Source organism: Rhinocladiella mackenziei, assembly GCF_000835555.1.
Source record: "Rhinocladiella mackenziei CBS 650.93 unplaced genomic scaffold supercont1.8, whole genome shotgun sequence".
NCBI classification, from domain to species: Eukaryota; Fungi; Ascomycota; class Eurotiomycetes; order Chaetothyriales; family Herpotrichiellaceae; genus Rhinocladiella; species Rhinocladiella mackenziei.
In genome coordinates this window covers 347589-369589 of record NW_013550597.1, presented here as the reverse complement: position 1 = coordinate 369589, position 22001 = coordinate 347589, and the positions used below count along the sequence as shown (strand labels likewise).

The window sequence follows — 22001 nt, the reverse complement described above, 5'->3', positions numbered from 1 at the left end:
CCCGTCACCAAACTCACCCACTGACCCTGTCTACGACTCCAATCCATCCCTCAATTCACCCTCGTTCTCTCACTTTACGTTCGCTATTGTCCTCAACCTCGACTTTGTCACGGCCCTCTGTCACCAATATCGTCTTATCAATCGACCACGACCATCGTTTTCCGTTGCTGTCTTGGTCTTGCCACTCGTTCCAATCCGGTTGCAACGTCCTTAATTTCAAGAGTCAATGACACAATTGACGACCACATCCCAATAACTTAGCAACGAGAGTCTGCTCCCCCATCAGATTTCATATTCGCCTTTTATACATTGACTGTCGACCTGCTGAAGCCGTGCTCGCCCTGGTTGGCGTCGTGTGCTGCATTGCCACACCACCCCCCCTTTTTACACCTCGCGTCCATCGCAAACCACAGATATTCAAGATGCGACCGCAAACCTCGTTCTCGTACCTCCTCTCCCTCCTCGTCGCCATCTCCCTCTCACCTCTCACCTTCGCCGAAAACATAATCGAGTCCAATTCCCTCAACTCCTGCAAGAGCGGCTCCAACTTCACAGCCACTTTGTTCAATGTCGCCTACACGCCGGCGAACAACAGCATTGGGGTCAAAATTAATGGTGTTTCTTCGCTAGTTGGAAATGTCACGGCACAGCTGGAAGTAATTGCATATGGATTCACGATTCTTAATCAGACACTGAACCCTTGTGAAATGGACCTCGCCGGATTCTGCCCCATGCAAACCGGCCAAATCAACATCGAAACAAACATCGACGTCCCGGATGATGTGGCGAAACAAGTGCCTGGAATTGCATACAGCGTCCCTGATCTTGATGGTGTTGTCCGAGTCTATGTCACTTCTACCGACACAAATGAAGTGATTGCGTGCATGGAGGCAGATCTTTCCAATACCAAGAGCGTCTACCATCCTGCCGTAGGCTGGTCGACCGCTGTCATTGCTGGTCTCGGTCTGATGGCGGCAGGAGTAACCTCTGGTCTTGGTCATCCAAATACGGCCGCTCACGTTGCTGCTAACGCCGTATCGCTGTTCGGCTTTTTCCAAGCTCAAGCTATCATTGGAATGACTTCTGTCACCATGCCTCCCATTGTTCAGTCTTGGACCCAAAACTTCCAGTGGAGCATGGGTATTATCCGAGTCGAATTCCTTCAATCCATCGCCACCTGGTATCAACGAGCAACTGGTGGTACCCCTACTACCTACCTTTCGACTTTGAGCACCTTCTCCGTTCAAGTCCAAAAACGCGCCATCAAGCGCTCTCTCCAGGTAATGACGGCCTATGCCACGCAGGGCATTCGAGCTCTGGCGAAGCGCCAGGATGCCTCGGCCACCACTTCTACCACAGCCGAGAATGTCAAAGTCGTTCGCGGAATCGATAGAGTCGGTTTTCGGGCCGGAATTGAGCAGACCAACATATTCATGACTGGCCTGATCTTCTTCATCTTCGTCCTGTTCCTCGTTGCTATCTTGGTTGCTTTGACCAAGGTGGTGTTGGATGGTTGCGCTAAAGCCGGCTGGATGAAATCTGACAAATTCCTCGAGTTCCGAAATGGCTGGAAGATTGTCATCAAGGGTATTTTGTTCCGATTGGTAAGTCCTCCACGCCTCTCTATTCAGGGCCGCTTATTTCTAACCAACGCAGGTTCTCCTCGGCTTCGTTCAAATGTCCATTCTCTGCCTATGGGAACTGGTAGAAAGAGACTCGGTTGCCGAAGTCGTTCTCGCTTTGATCGTTTTCATTTCAATGGCGGCTGCTTTGGGTTGGGCTTCATTCAAAGTCATCCAACTTGCAAAGAAGTCGGTCGCCATGCACAAGAACCCTGCCTACATTCTCTACTCCGACCCAGAGTGCCTCAACAAATGGGGTTTCCTCTACGTGCAGTATCGCGCCACCGCCTACTATTTTGTTGTGCCGTTACTAGCCTACATCTTGGCTAAGGCCATCTTCATTGCCTTTGCTCAGAAATCACCTGTGGCCCAAGCTGTCGGGCTGCTGATTGTGGAGGCTGTTGCTTTGATCGGTATCAGTGTTCTCCGACCCTACATGGACAAGAAGACCAACATTTTCAACATCTCCATCGCCGCGGTCAACTTCCTTAACGCCATCTTCTTACTTGTCTTCTCGGATGCGTTTGGACAACCAGAGATGGTTTCGGGTGTCATGGGCGTCATCTTTGCCTTCTACAATGTTGTCTTCGCCGCTGTCTTGTTGATTCTGGTTCTCATTGCCTCCATCTATGCAATCGCTTCCAAGAACCCGGAGGTGAGATATCAGCCAATGCGCGATGACCGAGGAAGCTTTATCAAGTCTCAAGCTGCTCTGACCACCGAGCTTGATGCATTAGGTGCCACTGCAAGAGGCGATGGCCGGCTTTCGTACATCAAAGACAAGGGTTATGATGACGACGCTTCCTTCTCCAGCGGATCTCTGAAACATCAGTCTGATATGTCGCAACGACCAATGTCTCAGACGCAAAGCATGTACCAACAGGATCATACACCACTCTATCCTGGCGAAAATAACGGAAGACGTGGTCCTCCACAATCCTATGAACAACGACAAATGTATAACCAAGGTTACAATTCAAATGGTGACTATGGCTATGGTGGACGACCAACAACCGCACCAAACTCACAATCATATGACAGAAGTATGAGCAATCTCAGCAACGGATATGGACCGCCACGATCCGCTCATGGTGGATACCCTCCACAGCAAGGATTCCGACAACAAAACAATGCCAGCCCCTGGCAACGAGGTGCAGGCTATGATTGACTACACTCGGATCCGGCGCAAGATGAAATGCATGATCAACACACTCATACTCCGAGTCAAGATCGTCGTGGACGAATAGAGATGAGCGAGAAGCAGCAAGAAAGTGGATACTGGGATCGAGATTGGTGGAGGGAGTACGGAAGGGAGTTTGATCGAACTACTAGTCCGTATAGATGAAGAAAATCCAAGTGTTGGGATCTATCCTGGCAACAGGAGTGGAAAGAGAGGGGAGGGGAAAAGGAAAAAAACAACCACAAAAAGAAGTGGAAAGAAAAGGCTGATGTGATGAGACATGAAATTTTTGCATCCGTGCATCTCTTGCGTTTGGTTGTTTCGATGATCTATCAGCTTGCTGATACAATGGAGGATAAGATTACCAATTTTCAGATGCTCAACGAGGGAGTCAAATATCGACCAGGGACTTTGTTGCAGGCTGAGAATGGGTCATCAAGGTACAGTACATTGATCGCTGGTTCGGAGCATTCGATACACCTTTTCATGGTTATGGGTGGACAAGCCCATGGATGATAAATTGGGCATTGGTGCGGCGTTTTCGCTTTGTGTACATTTCTACCTGATTGAGATAAGATGAATTCGATCAAACTGATACAACAACGTCCAGCACGTACTTTTTGTCGTCTCCAGTGCAGTTTCCCTTTGTGATGTATCGTGTGTAGGTGTGCCTATGTGGTCTGGGCCTGGTTTGCACACGCACATCGTCCCACTTCGACCTCCGTCATCGTTCACTGTCCACTGACCTCGTTGCCACAACCCAAACACGAAAACACCACCAACGCCCTTCTACGGCTTCTCTGAACTAGTACACTTCATAGTTCGTCGCGACAAGCCTCTTCCACCTTTGTTTTGGAGCCTTTCCTTGCCCAAAACGGGGGAGACGGACTCGCCCAGTCTTGGGGTCGTGCGGACTCCTGACACTGCTACTCTCATGCCGCCGAGTCAAATGCCAGTGAACAATCGCAACGACAGCGCGGATTTCTTAGAGTACCATCTGACGATAGAATTCTCGTGTGGAAAATGTTGAAGGCCGTCCCTCAGATCAACGAGGAATGGGCTTCTTACTTCTTCTAGTCAACCATCTTCTGTCTTCGATACGATACCACCACATCAGGGGAATATTTCCGCATGTTGTCTGCTACGGACCGCAGTAAAACCGCCAGCATCCGTCATCTTGAACACCGCGTGAATCTTTTCAAAGTGGGAACCAGAGGAGACACAGATGGCATAATTCGTTGCAGTGGACCATCCTCTCCTGGCTAGGTGGCCAACATAGCACCAACCCCTACTTTCCGAAACATTTCTGAAGTTGAACGAACCATACTCCTGACTGTCAGCTTGTTTTGTATGCGAATGGGTAGGACAGTAAGTTGAAATCCGTGAAGAAACTGCGCCTATTTGGATTTACAGATTGGATCGAGACCGTGCCATTGGCAGGTGCCGGAGATCAAGAACACCGGCAGCTCTGGACAAGACAAGGGTATTACACAACCTGGAGACAATTTTCCTCAGCAGCCAACTCGGAGAGCATCACAGTGGATATGCTATGGAGAAAAAGTTCAATTTACTGGACCCTATATCACGAGCACAGGAGGGCCGAGCATGAGAGAATCGAGCTGATCTTCCACCAATAATGAAACAGGGGAAGTGAATCCAGAGAGGTCCAGAGATCAGAGTCGGCGAAATAGAAAGTGATTAAAAAGCTTGCTTGGAGCCATGGGCGCAGGACAATTGAGCTACGGGAAGAGTTGATGTGGTCACAAAGAGACGGAGATGCCCCCCCCCAGCCTCGCCTTGCTAATACATACGATCCTTCAGGGGGCCCCCTTATCAGCAACTCTCAAGCCCCCCTTGTCCTCTCGTTGCCTACACCAACGGCTTAGGTTTGTCGACTTTCATTCTGGGCACCATGCCCAAATCGCCCATTTCAGAGTACATCTCAAAAATCGCCTCCATGGTATCAACAAATCCAGTCCAGCCCAGCCTGCGGGCTTTGTTCATAGAAAGACTGCCGAACCTGGCGAGCGCAGCGTCTCCGAAGGTGAAATTTGCTTCGACATCCTTGAAAGGGTTGTCGGTCAACTGCCCACCGGATTCCTTCGTTAGGCTCTGCCACGCTTCTTGATTAACGGGTTCTGAGGCCCATTTCACCAGGGAGAATAAGCTGCGATATACCGTTGGGGGTCCGTAGCTGAGAGATGGTAAGTTATTTGTCATGGGGGAAAAACGGAACGGGTATAACTCGTCTCTAACTTACCCCATCGGCGTAGCGCTGCCACTCTTCCCCTCGAACTCTGTGAATTTATTCAAATCCTCCTCGGGCGGATGAATGCCTCGCTCCACACCGAACCAGCGTGCCAGCTCCTCATAGAAGCGATCCCAGCTCAAGGGGCTCGTGTCCTGTGAATTGAATGCTTCATTCTTACATTTGTCCTCCAGCACGGCCCATTCAGAGAGATACCCAGTCAACATGGCAGTCGAGTGGTGGGCCTCGGTTTGCCAGGTGTCCCAATCTCCGGGGAAGTACAACGGCTCGCCTTTCTTCGCCTGGACAGCAGCGTAGACAGCGAATGGATGTAGAGCATTCATCTGGGCATTGTTCACGGCGCCGAGGATCCAAGCCGGACGAATGACGTTCCACGACGTATTATTTGCTTTGCAATATGTAAACAGCGATTTCTCCTGTGGGTAGTAGAAGTTGGGTTCGAGATGGACAGGTTGTGGGTCAGATTCGATGGCGGGAGTTCGTCCGCGGCCAATGTGCACGCCGTAATTTTTCGCGCCAGTTTGAAGAAGAAAGCGTCGTGGAGTGATTTGCGCAATGGTGAGTGCCTGGAGGAAGTTGTCGAGTAATCCGCTGTTGACCTTGACAAGTTCCTCGGCGTTGGACCAGGCTGGCGCCCCTGGAGGCGGTTTTGGTTGGAGGTATGAGTAGAAGAAGATGTAGTCGGCAGTCACATTGGCCTCGGCCATGGCTTGGGCAATTTTCTTGGGATCTTCAAGGAAATCCACGGCAACATGTTGCACACGGGCACGCTGAGCCTCAGGGAGTAGAGCCATCATTTGCTGGGGAGGCGGCCGGCGGGATAAAGCATAGACTTTACTCCAGCGCTCCGGACTCCCGAGCAAGACGCGCATGGTATGAAAGCCTGAGATGCCATTGGCGCCGGTGACGATGGCAGTGAGATTCTTGATGGATGGGTCGAATGTGGGAAGGTTATGGTAGATCCCCTTGTTTTGGAGGGGATATCGTTCGGAACCCATTTTGATATTGAAATTTGGATTGAAATAGGGTGGTAGTTCAACAAAGAGAGACAACTTACCTTTCGACTGGGACGTCGACACATATTATAAATGAAGTCGGAGGAACAGAGTCATGACACCTCGGTTATTATCTCATTGGAGATAAAAGTTCCACGGAATTGGAAATCAATCCGGCTGATGAAGGTAGACAAGGGAAAGTTCAAGACCAAGAAAAGAAAAGCGGGGTTCTTTTCTCCATCTTCCCCTAGTCGTTACCACGGCGTATTCAAGATGGGGGTGGTAGTGAGGTCCAATGAGATCCTAGTGCTGATGGCAAGAAGATTTGGAGGCCTTGGAATATCAATGCTCGTGTTTGAGAAGGTGGATGGAGGGCGGGAAGATGGATGATGGGAAACGCGACAGTGAGACGACGTTGAATCAAATTCGAGAACTGCACGATCGGTACGGTGGAGCAGGGTACTGCGTTCTTTGGAATTTACGCTCCGCCGGTAGATTTCGCATCAAACACGACGGGGAATAATCCGTTGTCCTGCCTCTTAAACAACCAACTCATTCCATCGTGGTCCCTTCATCTTCACGATGCTCAATTGGCAGGACTTTGACGCTGTATTCCAGCCCAAGCCCGACTACTCTCTCGATCACAAATCTGTCGAAGCCATCATCAAACATCGCAAGGAGTTTGGAGATCAATTATTCTTCGATCGCATCTGGACATCCATTGGCTTGACTCGACGTGAGACAACGTCTCTTGGGCCGCAATTCATGATTCACATTGCTAAATGTTGCCAGCTTCAAGAAACATCTATCCGCCCCGATCAAATCAAGACTTACGCAGCCTCTGGGCCAAGATCGTGTACTCGCCCGCTGCAGACGAACAGAAACTGGCCCTCCTCTACTACATCCTTCGTGATTGTCGCCAGCTACCCAATGCCGACACCAACTTCGCTCGCAGAACATACCTTCCCCAGAAATACCAGCTTCTGGTCGCTGGCTTGTGGGAGCTCGACCACGGTCAATTCTCTCGTGCCTTAGAGCACCTGACCGATCCCTCGTTGACACCTACCTTCGCCGACGATATCCTCCTTGCTCTGCTACAACATCCAAAATGCGATTCTTCTTTGGCCACGGCTTATTACGTTGCTGTGTCACCCCCTTTGAAAGATCCAGCAGCACTGGAGGCATACTTTCGGTTGCTCGTTGCCAATAATCTCGTGGAAGCCTACTATTTCGCACAGAAGCAAGATGATGCAAGACATAAGATTTTGTTTGAGAAATTAGTCGTCTCAGTACATCAAGACAAGCCTGGTGATGCCCGCGCCGAGCGAGCAACTCTGCTTATCGGCATCCCGTTCACGCGTGAGGAAGACGTCTGGTTCGAGGATTGTTTGCTGCATGGTTCTGGATCGAAGCTTCTTGGAGCCAGAGACTCGGTAATGGCACGAAGGATCGCGACAGGGAAACCGACCAACACCGCAGATCTGAATTGTCTAAAGGGAGAAAACCTGGGTGGAATTGACTGGGACTATGTGAGGACTGGAGTGGCCAATACTGTGCCACATTGATAACGACCTAAACATCCCGGCGACAGGACAATCTCCTTCCGGACTTTTTGCCAGCGGGATCGCTTCGAGGCCCTCACTACGGGACCGGGTTCGGAGATCACCCCTACCTGGCCGCGTACTCGCCCCACAAAATGATGGACGATAGACTGAGGTGTTGGGACCACTGACATTTGTGGCATAGCGTATGCTGCTACTGGCTTTTCGATGAACAACATACCGCCCGTCGCTGAATTCCCCACACTCAGCGTCCCGCTGATGAAGCTGTGAGCTCCAGCTCCCCCTGTAGCTTTGAAAACAGGTACCAGACATATTCTTTCCATACGCATTGGATATGTAACAATCACCGGGGGCTGTCCGTCGAAACGAGCTTATCAGAGCCCTCGCACTCGCAGACTGCGCCTCAAGATGACGCCGTTTCGACAACGATCTAAGTAGTCAATGACAAACGCAGCGCGGAATTGTGGAATGACTGCGTATACAATAATCAAGGCGTTGTTGACTTGCACCCTGGCTTTCCATACTGTCAACAAGATGGATTCCTATATTTTTAAAATGCAAGCGCGCTCCTCGCTTACCAGATAAAATCGACGTCATTCTTCTCCGGCTTACTGGCAATGAAAGCGTCATGCGTTCGTTATTGATACTGGTCTATTTGCTTTCAACGGTGCTAGCCGTCCCTCCGTTGGTCCGTCTCAACTATGCTTCTTACCGTGGCACCGCTCTCTCGAATGGGGTTACCCAATGGCTAGGAATGCGATATGCTTCAGCACCGGTTGGTGAGCTGAGGTTTGCCTCACCTCAAGATCCTCCGGTCCTTCATGGTATTCAGGCTGCTGAGAAGGTAGCGTGATTGTCTCTACCGCACCTACGCTTCGCATAGTAACCCTCTCACAGCATGGACTCGTCTGTCTGGGAACCGCAGAGGATCCACACAATCCCGCGAGCTCCGAAGACTGTCTCTTCATCGACGTCTACGCTCCAACGCGCGCCACAAGCAGATCGAAGCTACCGGTTTACTTCTTCATCCAAGGTGGTGGATTTAACTACAACGCGAACGCAAATTACAATGGCAGCGGCCTGATCACTGTTTCCGCTCACGAAATGCTTGTGGTGACATTCAACGTACGTTCTCTGAAGCCTTGGACCGGACTGTCTGAGACAGTCGTTTCCTCCGTCTCTCCTTGTGTCAGTTAAGCTATTTCTTGCGAAGTCGTGCATGTGTATAGATTCAAGAAGCATGGGGTTTAAGGGACTTCGTACAGGAAGGACTATACATACTCTTTCCCCAGAAATACCTTAATCTATCAGACCCGAACCCTTTTCCATTTCGATCTCCTTGAATCATAGTGCGACCAGATTGCTGACACGAGTTTTGAGAGAACATCAGTACCGTGTCGGTCCTTATGGGTTCATAGCTAGTCGCGAAATCCGTGATTCTGCAACGGCGAGTGTCAACAATGGTCTCAAGGATCAACGCAAAGCTTTAGAATGGGTCCAGAAATATATTACCGAGTTCGGCGGTGATCCAGACCACGTCGTACTTGGTGGCGATTCTGCAGGTGCGGCATCGATCGCTCTTCATTTGACCGCGTATGGCGGCCGAAATGATGGGTTGTTTGTTGCGGCTGCCGCAGAATCAGTCAGCTTTGCGACAATCCTGACGATCGAGGAGTGTCAATATCAATACGATATTTTTACCATGCGCTTAGGGTGCGCCAATCGTACCGGCCCAACAATACATGCCGATGAGGGCAACCTCCATGAGACCACATTAAGCTGTCTTCGCTCCAAGAGTGCCTCTGAACTGCAAACCCAAAACTTCAACACGCCCTATCCTGGTACTCAAAACCCGCCCTTGTATATGTGGAATCCGGTGCTCGACCATGACCTGATTCAAAACTACACCTACTTAGCTTTTGATTCAGGCTCTTTCATTCGAGTCCCTGTAATATTTGGCGACGACACAAATGGTGGCACTGTCTTCACACCCCGCTCGACCTCAAATTTGGCACAGTCCAATACGTTCCTCCACGACCAGTTTCCCTTTCTCACCTTCGAACATTTGGAGCGCATAAACACCCTCTTTCCCAACCATGGTCCTACATTTCCCCACTCGGGTCCCTGGTGGCGTCAGGTGTCGAACGCGTATGGGGACATACGATATATGTGTCCGAATCTGTTCATCTCCAGCGCCTTTGCTCGTCATGGTGCACCTGGGAATTGGAACTACCGATACAACGTGCGTGATCCAGCGCAAATCGCTGCTGGCTTGGGAGTCCCTCACACTGTCGAACTCGGCGCCATCTGGGGCCCTGCAAATGTTCGCGGCGGCGTCCCGGCGAGTTATCGTACCGGCAAATCGAATGCCTGGATCGTCCCTCTCATGCAAGCGTATTGGGTGAGTTTTGTTCGGTCACTGGATCCCAACGTCCATCGGTCGGCCGGTGCTCCTGTTTGGGACCAGTTTACTGCCAATCATGGCGATGGGGACGGTAGTGATTGGAGCTTGGACTCGGAAGCGGCGGTCTGGCGGAGGATGCTCTTCGATACTTTGCGCACGACGGCCATGGAAAACGTCACCACGACTGTACAGGCGCGCTGCAAATACCTCAGCGGGATTGGCGCTGCGATTCGTCAATGATGAAGTGACAAATCAACGAGTCACGACGAGACTTGGATCTGCTCTGCTATATGGCGCTATTGGGGTGAGATTTATACCACGAGGAGGAGGGACCAGAGTCAGACGGAATTACTACTTGGGTAGTGAATCTTTGGTCTTGCGCATCGTCAGCGCGGAAAGCGAGATGGAAGAGAATCAAAATGGCACGATCATAAGGGTCCCGAATGGGATAGGATATTCTCACTCAACTTTAATTCTATGGCCAAACTCCCCAAAATCATCGCTCCAATCCTACCGTTTATTCAAACGATTCACTCCCAAATGGCCAAGCATCTCAACTCCAAACTCTCGCGGGGCTCCTCACCCTCCGTACCAGGAAGATCGACGCTGCTATGCAAGGTGCCACCAGCGGCCACGGTGTCTTTGTCTCTGTCGGAATCGAACAGGCTAATAACTAGGACTTCCTCGGGCTCCTGGTGAGAGATGAAATACCACTTTTGCCCTTCGGACCAGTGGGCCAGATAACTTTCGGTGTCGTGCGTCGATGTCTCGGGGATGCCTAGGTTAGGAGTCTTGACGATGACGGGGACGTAGTCGGATTCTAGGAACGTGCGAGCGTCGCCCAGTGCGAGCGGGTCCCGGTGTACACGTTTCAGTGGGCGCCAGATGGAATATAGTGCCCAGCGGGGGCCGAGCTTGGAGGCGGCGTACGACTCACGGAGAGATTTGCCTTGGGAGAGGAGGCTGTCTTCGGCAGCGATGATATCTTTCGCAGCTGCCGTCATGGTTGGATGGTATTTTCGCAAGTGAGTGCGAGCTCCGTTGGGAGCATAATCCAAGTGGACCTTGGGTGCTGGACTGGCGCCGCCTGTTGTGGGAGAAAAGCCAATGAATTGGGGGAAACCGAGCTCCAAATCCGTTTCTTCTTGGGATTTTTCCTTCTCTTGTTCGGTTTCTTTCTTCTGCCCGTGTCCGGCGTGGGTTGCCAGCGCGTCTTCTTCAGACCAGATTGCGCTGCGGAGGAGGAGGGCTTCAGTGATGACTGTTTTTGCACCCGTTATTTGCTTAACCATTTCCTCGGTGTCTGGCACGTAGTATTGCTTCAACAGTTTGGGGTCATTCCAGCTGGCGCGGGTGAAGGGCGCAGAGTTCATTGTAGTAGGGTGCCTGACGGCAGTGAAGCCGTGGGTGGGTAATTGGGCGGCGCCCTCTTTGGCGTGGGGAAGTTCTGCTACGGTGGGCACAGGGCGCATGTCGATCAATGGCTGTAGACGAACGTCGCCGAACTCAGCGATGGCCGGCAGGTGGAAGTTATGGGCAGAAGGAGTTGGCGTCTGTCCCTGGGGGATGTAGCGGAGTTTGCCATAGTATTGAGGATCAGAGGAGGGAACGGTCTCCTGGGTGATGGTGGTAGTGGTAGTGGACATTGTGAAGTAAGTCGAGGGGGACGCTTGCTGCTTCTTCTTGTTCTTCTTCGTTGAGCGAGGGAGGGACAGAAGGGAGGGTGAAGTGGATGGATTGATTACCCTTATATAGAGATTGCCCGAGGCTCTCAATGGGGACTAGACGTGCCTCGTGGCCATTCACAGCGAGTCAGAAACGCGTCGATGGGTTGCAGTATATTAGATGCTTCGATTAAGGAAAGAGAGAATGGCAAGCACGGTTTAGCATCGAACCTGATGCTCTGATCGTGTCCTTATCGTGCTCAAGTCCGAGTCGAACTTCAGTGCCCCGCAGTTGATGCTGAAAACAATCAATTTGCCCCTTTAGGCAAGAGAGTAAACACGACCAATCACATCTCTGTCATTTCTTGTACCGTATAAAGGGGGGGTTTTTTACTCAATTCAATCATGGCGGGCCGCGACCTCGAGGAAGACGGGATGCTTCCCCCCAATTGCTGACAACAAGGGCAAGACAAATAAAAGATGACAGGGGGTTTTGGTCATGGGGGTCGGCTGACTAATACAGAACATGTCCATTTGCCGATGCTCACAGATATCGATATAATGCTGGTTTCAATGGGCAACTCCTGGCCTTGCATATTATCAGGCCTCCCCCAATGGTATCGTCTGACAAAATCATCACAGTCCTGGGAGCAACAGGAACTCAGGGCTCCTCTGTCGTCAAGACCTTCCTCAAATTTCCCGAATGGAAGATCCGGGCGGTCACCAGAAATCCATCCTCAAGCAAAGTTCAAGCATTGGCAGCGCTCTCACCGAGAATTGAAATTGTCACGGCCGACACCCATGATGTGGATTCACTCAGGCGGGCTTTCACAAACACCACGGCAATCTTTGCGGTGACCGATTACTGGGCACCGTTTTTCGACCCTGAGATTCGAGAAAAGCATGCCACGGGACCCAACCCGGGAGACTCACTGCGACGATGGGCTTATGACGATGAGATTCAGCAAGGCCAGAACATTGCCCGTGCAGCCTCGCAAGTAGGGGATCGCCTGGAACGCTTCATCTGGAGTGCCTTACCGAGTTGCAAGGAATACTCCAAGGGGAAATATTCTCATATCTACCATTTCGATTCCAAGGCTGTCGTGACAGAATACATCCGAGACCACCACCCTGGCCTGGCCAATAAGATGAGCGTAATTTTCGTGGGCTTTTACGCCAGTAATATTCTTCTGTCCAAAATGATGAGACCCGTGAAGGTGAGTAGCGCCAAAGGCCATCGCATCCCTATCGCGGCAGCCATCACGACTGACTCCGTGGCTCAAAGCGAAAGGATGGATCATTTTTAATCGAACGACTGTGTCCGCCCGAGGCGAAGCATCCTTTCATAGTTACAGGCCAGGACACCGGCCCGTTTGTCAAGGCTCTGGTGGACTTAGATCCCGGCAAAACCCTGCTCGCATACACAGCTAGCTTATCCTGGGCCGAAATGGCGCAAATCTGGGGTAAGGCTTTGAATCAACAGATCGAGTGTCGCCAAGTGACTTTGAATGAATTCAAAAACAAGTTCCCTGTAGATGGAGAAGAGCTTCTAAGTGCTACTTACAGTGCGGAATTTGGATTTGCCGGTCGTGATCCTGCTGTTATTGAGCCTCGAGATCTGGGATTTAAGGATCGACCGGAAGAGATTCACGAATGGATGAAACAACAAGACTGGAGTGCCATCCTCGACACAGAGCCACATCCGAATGTATGAGTTTGTGAAGATGGAAGCTCGACCGCCTTTTGCATCGCAGTGTTTTGGCAAGAATCCATTGGATGAGCGTCGATCGGACCACAGCCTTTCGCCCGGGTGCGAAAATTTAAAGCTAAGTGAAAGTGCGGAATTTGACAGATGGAGGTGGCTTAGTGGCTGCGTGGTTTTCTCTGTTGTGGTCACTCAGATGCACAAAAGCTTCAGACGTTGCATCAGGGAAACAGAACTTGTAACTGAGGATGACGTTTGACGAAGGAGGGCGGGAAAGGTATGCAGTCGAGCCATTTTTGCGGCCGAGTTGGTAGCTGCGATGGCCAGTGGGAAGCTTGCAAACAGCCTCTAGCTGCTGGGTTATGGTGTTGATAGGTGCAGGGATGCATCCTCGCATATCCTCACACCACTTTTGTCATTGTTCCTTTTCTCAACAGCCCACATGCTCCAGACTCTTTTAGACTTTGGACATCTCCTGATCCTCAAAGCTGCTGGTCTGCTGCTGGGCTTCCAATCGGGACCATGTCAGCAAACTCTGCCCCGCCCACAAGCTCTTGAGAGCTCCTTACACATGGCCTCTGAGGCTAGCTGTAGCGACGACGAGCTCGATGCACAAGCTGCCTTGCGAAACAGTCAGCCTGACGGTGCAGCTCTTCTTACCATCTCGAGCCACGTGCAGGGAATGGATCTCAGAATGAGCCCATCTAGGATCTAACACGGGCCACCCAGAAGGCAAAGCCTAGGCCAAAGATGACGACTGAAGCTATGTTGTCGACTGATGGGAGCTGATGGTGATGACGATCAAAGACGGTGAATGGTGGATGGATTGATAACACGGTGCCTGCCCGTCGTCGTAAAAGTCTCAAGTTGTAACGTAAGGTGCACTCTCAGGGCTTTTGCAGTAATTGGCTTTTGACTGCTTTTCATATTTATACCTTCACTTCTTCCCTCTTGTACCTCTTCACCTCTTGCTTCCTCTTCCCCCGGACTTCTCCCGGCTTCTCAGTTTACCCGTCATCCGTAGCCCACGTTCAACCAAATTTCCCCCCCCATCGATCAACCCCAACACCTGCAACCGCCTCCCCGTGTCCACCTCACCATGGCTCCCGCAGCCGACGCAGATCTCTCCGTCGAGAGCATTTCGCCTTTTGGCAAAGCCCGGTCCACCGTCAAGGACACCGTTCTCAGTGAGGCCGAATTGAAACTCATCGACGACTACATGCGAGCCAGTCTCTACCTCTGCCTTGGGATGCTTTACTTGAGGAAGAACCCATTGTTGAAAGAACCTCTTAAAGTCGAACACCTCAAAGCACGACTCCTTGGCCATTGGGGCTCAGACGCCGGTCAAGTGTTCGCCTATGTCCATTTCAACCGCCTCATCAAGAAATATGACATTGACAGTATCTTCATCTCTGGGCCCGGCCATGGTGCTCCAGCGGTCATTTCCCAGTCCTATCTCGAGGGTGTTTACAGTGAGGTCTATCCAGACAAGTCGGAAGATGTCGAGGGCATGCGTCGATTCTTCAAACAATTTTCATTTCCCGGAGGCATTGGCAGCCACGCCACTCCGGAGACCCCTGGTTCCTTACACGAAGGAGGTGAGCTGGGATACAGTATTTCCCACGCCTTTGGCGCCGTCTTCGATCATCCAGATCTGATTGCTTTGACCATGGTGGGTGATGGAGAGTCCGAGACCGGACCGTTGGCAACTAGTTGGCATAGCACCAAGTTTCTCAACCCCATTACCGACGGCGCCGTCTTGCCCGTACTTCATCTGAATGGTTACAAAATCAACAACCCCACCATCCTGGCCCGTGTCAGCCACAAGGAGCTCGAAGCATTGTTCGTTGGTTACGGCTGGACGCCGTACTTTGTCGAAGGAAGTGATCCAATGAGCATGCACCACGCCATGGCGGCTACTCTGGAGAAATGTGTGGTAGAGATCCGCGCACACCAGAAGAAAGCACGGGAATCTGGCAAGGCATTCCGTCCCCTGTGGCCCATGGTTATTCTTCGAAGCCCCAAAGGCTGGACCGGTCCACGCACGGTCGACGGCCATTATCTCGAAGGCTTCTGGCGATCCCATCAGATTCCTCTGCCCGATGTGGCCTCCAGCCCCGAGCACCTGAAGGTTTTGGAAGATTGGATGAAGAGTTATACGCCTGAGAAGTACTTCACGGAGGACGGGAAGTTGATTCCCGAATTGAAAGCATTGGTTCCAGAGGGCAATAGACGAATGAGTGCCAATCCCGTTGCCAACGGTGGGTTGCTCAAGAAGCACTTGCATATGCCCGACTTCCGAGACTACAAGATTGAGGTCAAGAGAGGAGGCACCACCGAGGCACCGAGCATGTCAAATATGGCCATCTTCCTTCGTGATATTATTGAGAAGAACCAGACCAACTTCCGTCTCTTTGGACCGGATGAGACTGAATCCAACAAGCTCGGCGCCGTCTACAAAGCTGGAAAGAAAGTATGGATGGGCGAATATTTCGACGAAGACGCTGATGGTGGCAACTTGGCTTTCGAAGGCCGTGTCATGGAAATGCTCAGTGAGCATACCGTCGAGGGTTGGCTTGAAGGTTACGTTCTTTCCGGCCGCCATGGTTTACTCAACAGCTACGAGCCTTTCATTCACATCATTGACTCGATGGTCAACCAACACTGCAAATGGATCGAAAAATGCCTCGAAGTCGAATGGCGTTCCAAGATTGCTTCCCTCAACATCCTCCTGACGGCGACCGTCTGGCGTCAAGATCACAACGGCTTCACCCATCAGGATCCCGGCTTCCTCGATGTTGTGGCCAACAAGTCCCCTGAAGTGGTCCGTATTTATCTACCACCGGATGGGAACTGCCTGCTGTCCTGTATGGATCACTGTCTTCGAAGCAGCAACTATGTCAATGTCATCGTTGCTGACAAACAGAATCACCTGCAATACCTCGACATGGAAGCCGCCATCGAGCACTGCACCAAGGGAGCTGGTATCTGGGATTGGGCCTCAAACGACCAAGGTCAAGAGCCCGATGTTGTGATGGCGTCTTGTGGTGATGTTCCAACTATGGAGTCCCTCGCAGCCACCGCTCTGCTTCGTGAATACATCCCCGAGCTGAAGATTCGCTTCGTCAATGTGGTCGACCTGTTCAGGATTATCCCACACGGTGAGCATCCACATGGAATGACTGACCGAGAGTTCACGGCCATCTTCACCGACGACAAGCCGGTCATCTTCAATTTCCACTCTTACCCGTGGTTGATCCACCGCCTCACCTACAGAAGAAAGGGTCAGCACAATCTGCATGTCCGAGGATACAATGAGAAAGGAAACATTGACACGCCATTGGAGCTGGCCATCCGCAACCAGACCGACAGATTCAGTCTAGCCATAGACGCATTGGACAGAATGCCAGCACTCGGCAACAAGGGCGCAAGCGCCCGGGAGAAGCTGCTCAATGAACAAATCAAGTGTCGAAACGAAGCATTCCATGAGGGTATCGATCCCGAGGCTATCAGAAAGTGGGTATGGCCTTTTTAGAGGATTAAAGAAGAAATAAAAAGAGAATGCAAAGAGCGTCCTTTCAACACAAATCTGGGCCTGGTGAATGATCATGATACCGAGAGTGGGAAGAAGCCAAAGATAGATGTTTTATGAGTATCTTAATACGTGATTATAGTTAGAATGAGCTATGAAAATCTTCGTCGCCTAGTACTGGAGTGGGTTCCCACCACTACGACAACTTATTTCTTGGCATGCCATTTCCGTTTTGGGCACCGTCAACAAACCTGGTTTCGCACCTGCCATCCTCAACAAGCTCCCCCATTGAAAGACCTCAACTCTCTGGATTCACTGTTTGCAAAAAATGCCAGCTGATTCCCCAGTGCGGCCGACGCGTCGTGCGGCGCGCAAAACTATCGTGGTCGAAGAATCTGATGACGAGCTTAGCTTCATCAAAGAGGACAACGATGAAGAGTTCACACCCGCTCCCAAAAGAAGTCCACGGAAGTCGACAAGAAGACAGACCATGGCGAGTGTCAGCTCATCACCTAGAAAGTCGGCGAGAGGTCGCAGAGTGAAGACGGGCGAAGAAGGCATTGAGCCCTCGCCGACGTTTGACCCAGAAGAAAGCGTGACCCCCAGCGAACCTACATCGTCCACTAAGAGCCCATCGCCACGAAAACGCAAGAGCACGGCTCCCCGAAAAGGACGAAGATCGTCAATAACTCCCCCAGTCCCTGCGTTACCCCCTCCTGCGGTGTCGGCCTCTCCAGAGCCTGAACAAGTTCAGTGTACACCACTGAAAGACATCACCGGCAAGGTTTTGAACAAGACTGCCCAACCACAATTGAATCAAGAGATGCTCAAGACAACATGCGCAATGGATGTACCTTTGGAAAAACCAATGGATATTGTGGTACGAGCGAAAGCCCAGGCAGCAGAACCAACGGGAGAGGAGCCAACAAGACCAAAATCTAGGATGGTCATCAAACAACTAGTGATGACCAACTTCAAAAGTTATGCTGGACGGCAGGTTGTCGGTCCTTTCCATGTGTCGTTTTCTGCTGTGGTTGGACCCAATGGTTCTGGTAAATCTAATGTGATCGACTCTCTACTTTTCGTCTTTGGTTTCCGAGCGAGCAAAATGAGACAGGGCAAAATATCAGCACTTATCCACAATTCTGCACAACACCAAGACTTGGAATATTGTGAAGTCGAGGTCTACTTCCAAGAAATCATCGATTTACCCGGAGGAAAACACGAAGTGGTTCCCGATTCACAGCTTGTGATTTCCCGGAAAGCGTTCAAAAATAATTCCAGCAACTACTATTTGAATGGCAGAAGTACAAACTTCACCACTGTGACAACACTGCTGAAAGACAAAGGTATCGACCTGGACCACAAACGATTTTTGATCTTGCAAGGCGAAGTCGAGTCGATTGCCCAGATGAAACCAAAAGCAGCCAATGAGCATGATGATGGATTGCTCGAGTATCTGGAAGACATCATCGGAACCTCGAAGTACAAGACTCCCATCGAAGAAGCAGCTGTCGAGCTCGAAAGTCTCAACGAGGTCTGTATCGAGAAACAGGGACGTGTCCAACATGTTGAAAAAGAAAAGAATGGCCTTGAAGATAAGAAGAACAAAGCTTTGGCATTTATTCGAGACGAGAACGAGCTGGCAGAGAAACAGTCTGCACTGTACCAAATCTACATGGCCGAGTGCGAGGACAATAACAAGGTGACCGAGGAGGCCATCCAACAAATCCAGGAACAACTCAACGCCGAACTCGAAAAGCACGCTGGAAACGAGGAGGCTATCCAAAAACTCGAAACCGCTTACCACAGCGCCATCAAGCAGTATGAACGCGTCGAAAAACAAGCCCAGGCGCTCACCAACGAACTAGCTAAATGTGACAAAGAAAATGTCAAATTTGAGGAAAAGCGAAAATTCATCAGCGGGAAGCAGAAAAAGGCGGATAAGCTTGCCACGTCCAGCCGACTGGGGGCTTCTGAAGCTCAAAGTCTGGTTGAAAAACACGCAGATGACATTCAGCGAAAAGGCGCCGAAGTTCTTGATCTCGAAAAGAAAATGCAGCGAGAGGAGCAGGAGCTGGCTCTGATTAGGGATAATCTCAAAGGCAAGACTCAGGGTCTATCGGACCAGATTGCCGCCAAGCAGAAGTCTTTGGAACCCTGGAGCGAGAAGATTAATCAGAAGCAGTCTGCAATAGCGGTGGCTCAGTCGGAGCTCGACATTCTCAAAGAGAAAGCGAATAGCGGACAAAAAGCCATTGACCAAGCCAACGCGAAGATTGAAATCATCGAATCCAACAGATCGGAGAAGCTCGAAGAAATAGAGCAACGAAAGCATGAAAAAGCACGTTTAGAGAAGGACGTCAAGAAGATCCAAGATGCTCTACAAAAACTTGCTGCGAGTGAGCCAGAAGTTCGATCACAGATCTCTTCCGCTCGACAAAAAGCTGACGAGGCGCGTGCGAGCCTCGCGACGAGCCAAAATCAAAGCAACGTTCTGAAAGGGTTGCTCCGTCTGAAAGATTCGGGTCGGATCGATGGCTTCCACGGTCGTCTGGGAAATCTGGGTACTATCGATGAGAAGTTTGATGTTGCCATTTCAACAGCTTGTCCTTCTCTGGAGAACATGGTGGTGGATAATGTCGAGGTTGGTCAACAATGCATCGAGTACTTGCGCAAGAATAATCTTGGACGAGCCAACTTCATCCTGCTGGATAAGTTGGCACGTCGAGACCTCTCCCCAATTCAAACCCCCGAAAGCGTCCCCCGTCTTTTCGACCTCGTCCGGCCCAAAGATCAACGATTTGCCCAAGCGTTTTATAGTGTCATGCAAAATACGCTTGTTGCACAAGATCTTGAACAAGCAAATCGCATTGCTTATGGCACTAAGAGATGGCGAGTGGTCACCCTTGATGGGCAATTGATTGACGTCTCAGGTACGATGAGTGGTGGTGGCACTCGCGTTGCGCGTGGTGCGATGTCGTCAAAGTTGTCTTCTGATACGACAAAGGAACAAGTGCAGAAACTTGAAAATGAACGAGACCAATTGGAGAAGCAATTTGAAGCCTTTCAAGCAAGACAGAGGGAACTCGAGGCTAGTTTGCGGGAAAAGCAGCAGGAAATACCACAGCTTGAAACAGTCACCCAGAAAATCAATCTGGAGGTTGAGAACTGCGTGAGGAATCTTGCAGATGCACAGAAGCGAGTTCAAGATCTCATTGCAGAACATGCTGGCACTTCAGCTGATCATCCTCAGATCAAGGAACTCGAGCGTCAGATTGCGGCAATGAACAGAGAGCTTGAGAAATTGCATGCTGAAACCGCCAGTGTGGAGGCCGAGATTCAAGCTTTGCAAGACAAGATCATGGAGGTGGGCGGAATTCAACTTCGAACGCAGAAGGCCAGAGTCGATGGTTTGAAAGAAAGAATTGATATGCTTAATGATGATATCTCCAGTGCTGAGGTGGCCAAAACGAAGAACGAAAAGCTGAAGATCAAAAACGAAAAGGCAAAGGCGGATGCGGAGAAGGAGCTTGAGTCATTATCAAAGGATTTGGAACGGCTTGAAGAGGATATTGAGAAGCACAAATCCGGCGCTGCGGAGCTGAATGCTCAAGCAGACCAAGCTCAGGAAGAACAAGCGACGATGAAAGAGGAAGTTGCAGCTTTGAAGAAAGATCTCGATGCCCACACCTCCGAACTGAACTCGACAAGAGCACTCGAGATTGAGATGAAGAACAAACTCGAAGAGAACCAAAAGGTTCTGGCAGACAACAACAAGAAAAGCCGTTATTGGGCTGAGAAACTGTCCAAATTGTCCTTACATGATATTGCTGACCTGGAGGACACGCCTCAAGATCAAGAGCGAGAACGAGAACAAGAACAACAAGAGCAGGCAGAACCTCCAAATGACGAAGAGGAAATGCCGGATGCTCCTCCCGAAGTAGATCCTGACGCGATGGACATCGACGAGGAAGAAGGCCGGAGCGAGAAAACAGAGTCACCGGCCAAACCGACCAGGAGGCGACTGCAAACATTTACCCGTGATGAACTTCTCGACAAATCCAAAGACCATCTTGTGGCGTCCATTGCGGCACTTGAAGAAAAGGTCTCAAACGTTTCGAGCATCGATCTATCGGTGATTGCCGAGTATCGCAGAAGATGCAAGGAAGTTGTATCCCGAACTAGCGACCTCAAAAACGCCGTCAAGACACGAGATGCCGCCAAAGCCCGGCTGACTGATCTACGGAACCTGCGTTTGACGCAGTTCATGACTGGCTTCACGACCATTTCCTCGCACTTGAAGTCGATGTACCAGCTCATAACACTGGGCGGCAATGCGGAATTGGAGCTGGTGGACAGTCTGGATCCATTCTCGGAGGGAATCTTGTTTTCTGTCATGCCGCCGAAGAAGAGCTGGAAGAATATTGGAAACTTGTCTGGTGGAGAGAAGACGTTGAGTTCGCTGGCATTGGTGTTTGCCTTGCATGTCTATCGGCCCACTCCGCTCTATGTGATGGATGAAATTGATGCCGCACTGGATTTCCGGAATGTGAGTATTCTCGGTCTCCATTCTGACTCTTTTTTACCTCTCTGACACCTTTGCTAACTTTCAAGAACAACAGGTCTCGATTGTGGCCGGGTACATCAAGGAGCGTACCAAGAATGCGCAGTTCATTGTCATTTCGCTGCGGAACAACATGTTTGAACTTGCGGAGCGGCTCGTGGGTATCTACAAGGTCAATCATATGACCAAGAGCGTGACGGTTGAGAATTGGGATTATCTTGCCTTGGGCATGCAGAATCAGAATCCGAATCAAATTCAGAACCAAGCGCGAGGAACAATGACGAATGGCGATGGGAGAGGGACGATGCCAGGGCCAATTCGATAATGGATGAGGTGGCAGGATAGCGGATGAATGTATATACGATATGACGAGGCGTTTTCTGCAGATTCAGCATATCGGCCTGGATTTGATTTGCGTTGTATGTGGCACAATCATTGGCATTAGAATGCCGATGGACGCGGGCGTTGTCCAGCAAATGAATTCAGGGATTGGCCGTGGTC

The 22001-nt window shown here is 50.7% G+C and overlaps 8 protein-coding genes across 8 annotated transcripts; 6 read left to right on the top strand and 2 right to left on the bottom strand.

The window, feature by feature from the left end:
- Positions 1 to 422: 422 nt before the first annotated feature.
- Z518_09741 (uncharacterized protein) lies at positions 423 to 2790 on the top strand (the record flags this gene model as incomplete). The annotated part of the gene is made up of 2 exons (XM_013412358.1): positions 423 to 1604; positions 1657 to 2790. 2 exons carry the CDS (start codon positions 423 to 425, stop codon positions 2788 to 2790), a joined length of 2316 nt encoding a protein of 771 aa, XP_013267812.1.
- A 1881-nt stretch (positions 2791 to 4671) lies between these two features.
- On the bottom strand, positions 4672 to 6069 carry Z518_09740 (uncharacterized protein; the record flags this gene model as incomplete). The annotated part of the gene is made up of 2 exons (XM_013412357.1): positions 4672 to 4996; positions 5063 to 6069. 2 exons carry the CDS (start codon positions 6067 to 6069, stop codon positions 4672 to 4674), a joined length of 1332 nt encoding a protein of 443 aa, XP_013267811.1.
- A 579-nt stretch (positions 6070 to 6648) lies between these two features.
- Positions 6649 to 7631, top strand: Z518_09739 (uncharacterized protein; the record flags this gene model as incomplete). Its single annotated transcript, XM_013412356.1, has 2 exons — positions 6649 to 6802; positions 6859 to 7631. The coding sequence occupies 2 exons, from the start codon at positions 6649 to 6651 to the stop codon at positions 7629 to 7631; spliced, it is 927 nt and encodes a 308-aa protein (XP_013267810.1).
- Positions 7632 to 8256: 625 nt separating this feature from the next.
- Z518_09738 (uncharacterized protein) lies at positions 8257 to 10272 on the top strand (the record flags this gene model as incomplete). The annotated part of the gene is made up of 3 exons (XM_013412355.1): positions 8257 to 8472; positions 8526 to 8753; positions 9019 to 10272. The coding sequence occupies 3 exons, from the start codon at positions 8257 to 8259 to the stop codon at positions 10270 to 10272; spliced, it is 1698 nt and encodes a 565-aa protein (XP_013267809.1).
- A 290-nt stretch (positions 10273 to 10562) lies between these two features.
- Positions 10563 to 11678, bottom strand: Z518_09737 (uncharacterized protein; the record flags this gene model as incomplete). The annotated part of the gene is made up of 1 exon (XM_013412354.1): positions 10563 to 11678. The coding sequence occupies one exon, from the start codon at positions 11676 to 11678 to the stop codon at positions 10563 to 10565; it is 1116 nt and encodes a 371-aa protein (XP_013267808.1).
- Positions 11679 to 12310: 632 nt separating this feature from the next.
- On the top strand, positions 12311 to 13410 carry Z518_09736 (uncharacterized protein; the record flags this gene model as incomplete). Its single annotated transcript, XM_013412353.1, has 2 exons — positions 12311 to 12913; positions 12982 to 13410. 2 exons carry the CDS (start codon positions 12311 to 12313, stop codon positions 13408 to 13410), a joined length of 1032 nt encoding a protein of 343 aa, XP_013267807.1.
- A 1090-nt stretch (positions 13411 to 14500) lies between these two features.
- Z518_09735 (uncharacterized protein) lies at positions 14501 to 16936 on the top strand (the record flags this gene model as incomplete). Its single annotated transcript, XM_013412352.1, has 1 exon — positions 14501 to 16936. The coding sequence occupies one exon, from the start codon at positions 14501 to 14503 to the stop codon at positions 16934 to 16936; it is 2436 nt and encodes an 811-aa protein (XP_013267806.1).
- Positions 16937 to 17261: 325 nt separating this feature from the next.
- Positions 17262 to 21825, top strand: Z518_09734 (uncharacterized protein; the record flags this gene model as incomplete). Its single annotated transcript, XM_013412351.1, has 2 exons — positions 17262 to 21485; positions 21559 to 21825. 2 exons carry the CDS (start codon positions 17262 to 17264, stop codon positions 21823 to 21825), a joined length of 4491 nt encoding a protein of 1496 aa, XP_013267805.1.
- Between the last annotated feature and the right edge of the window lie 176 nt (positions 21826 to 22001).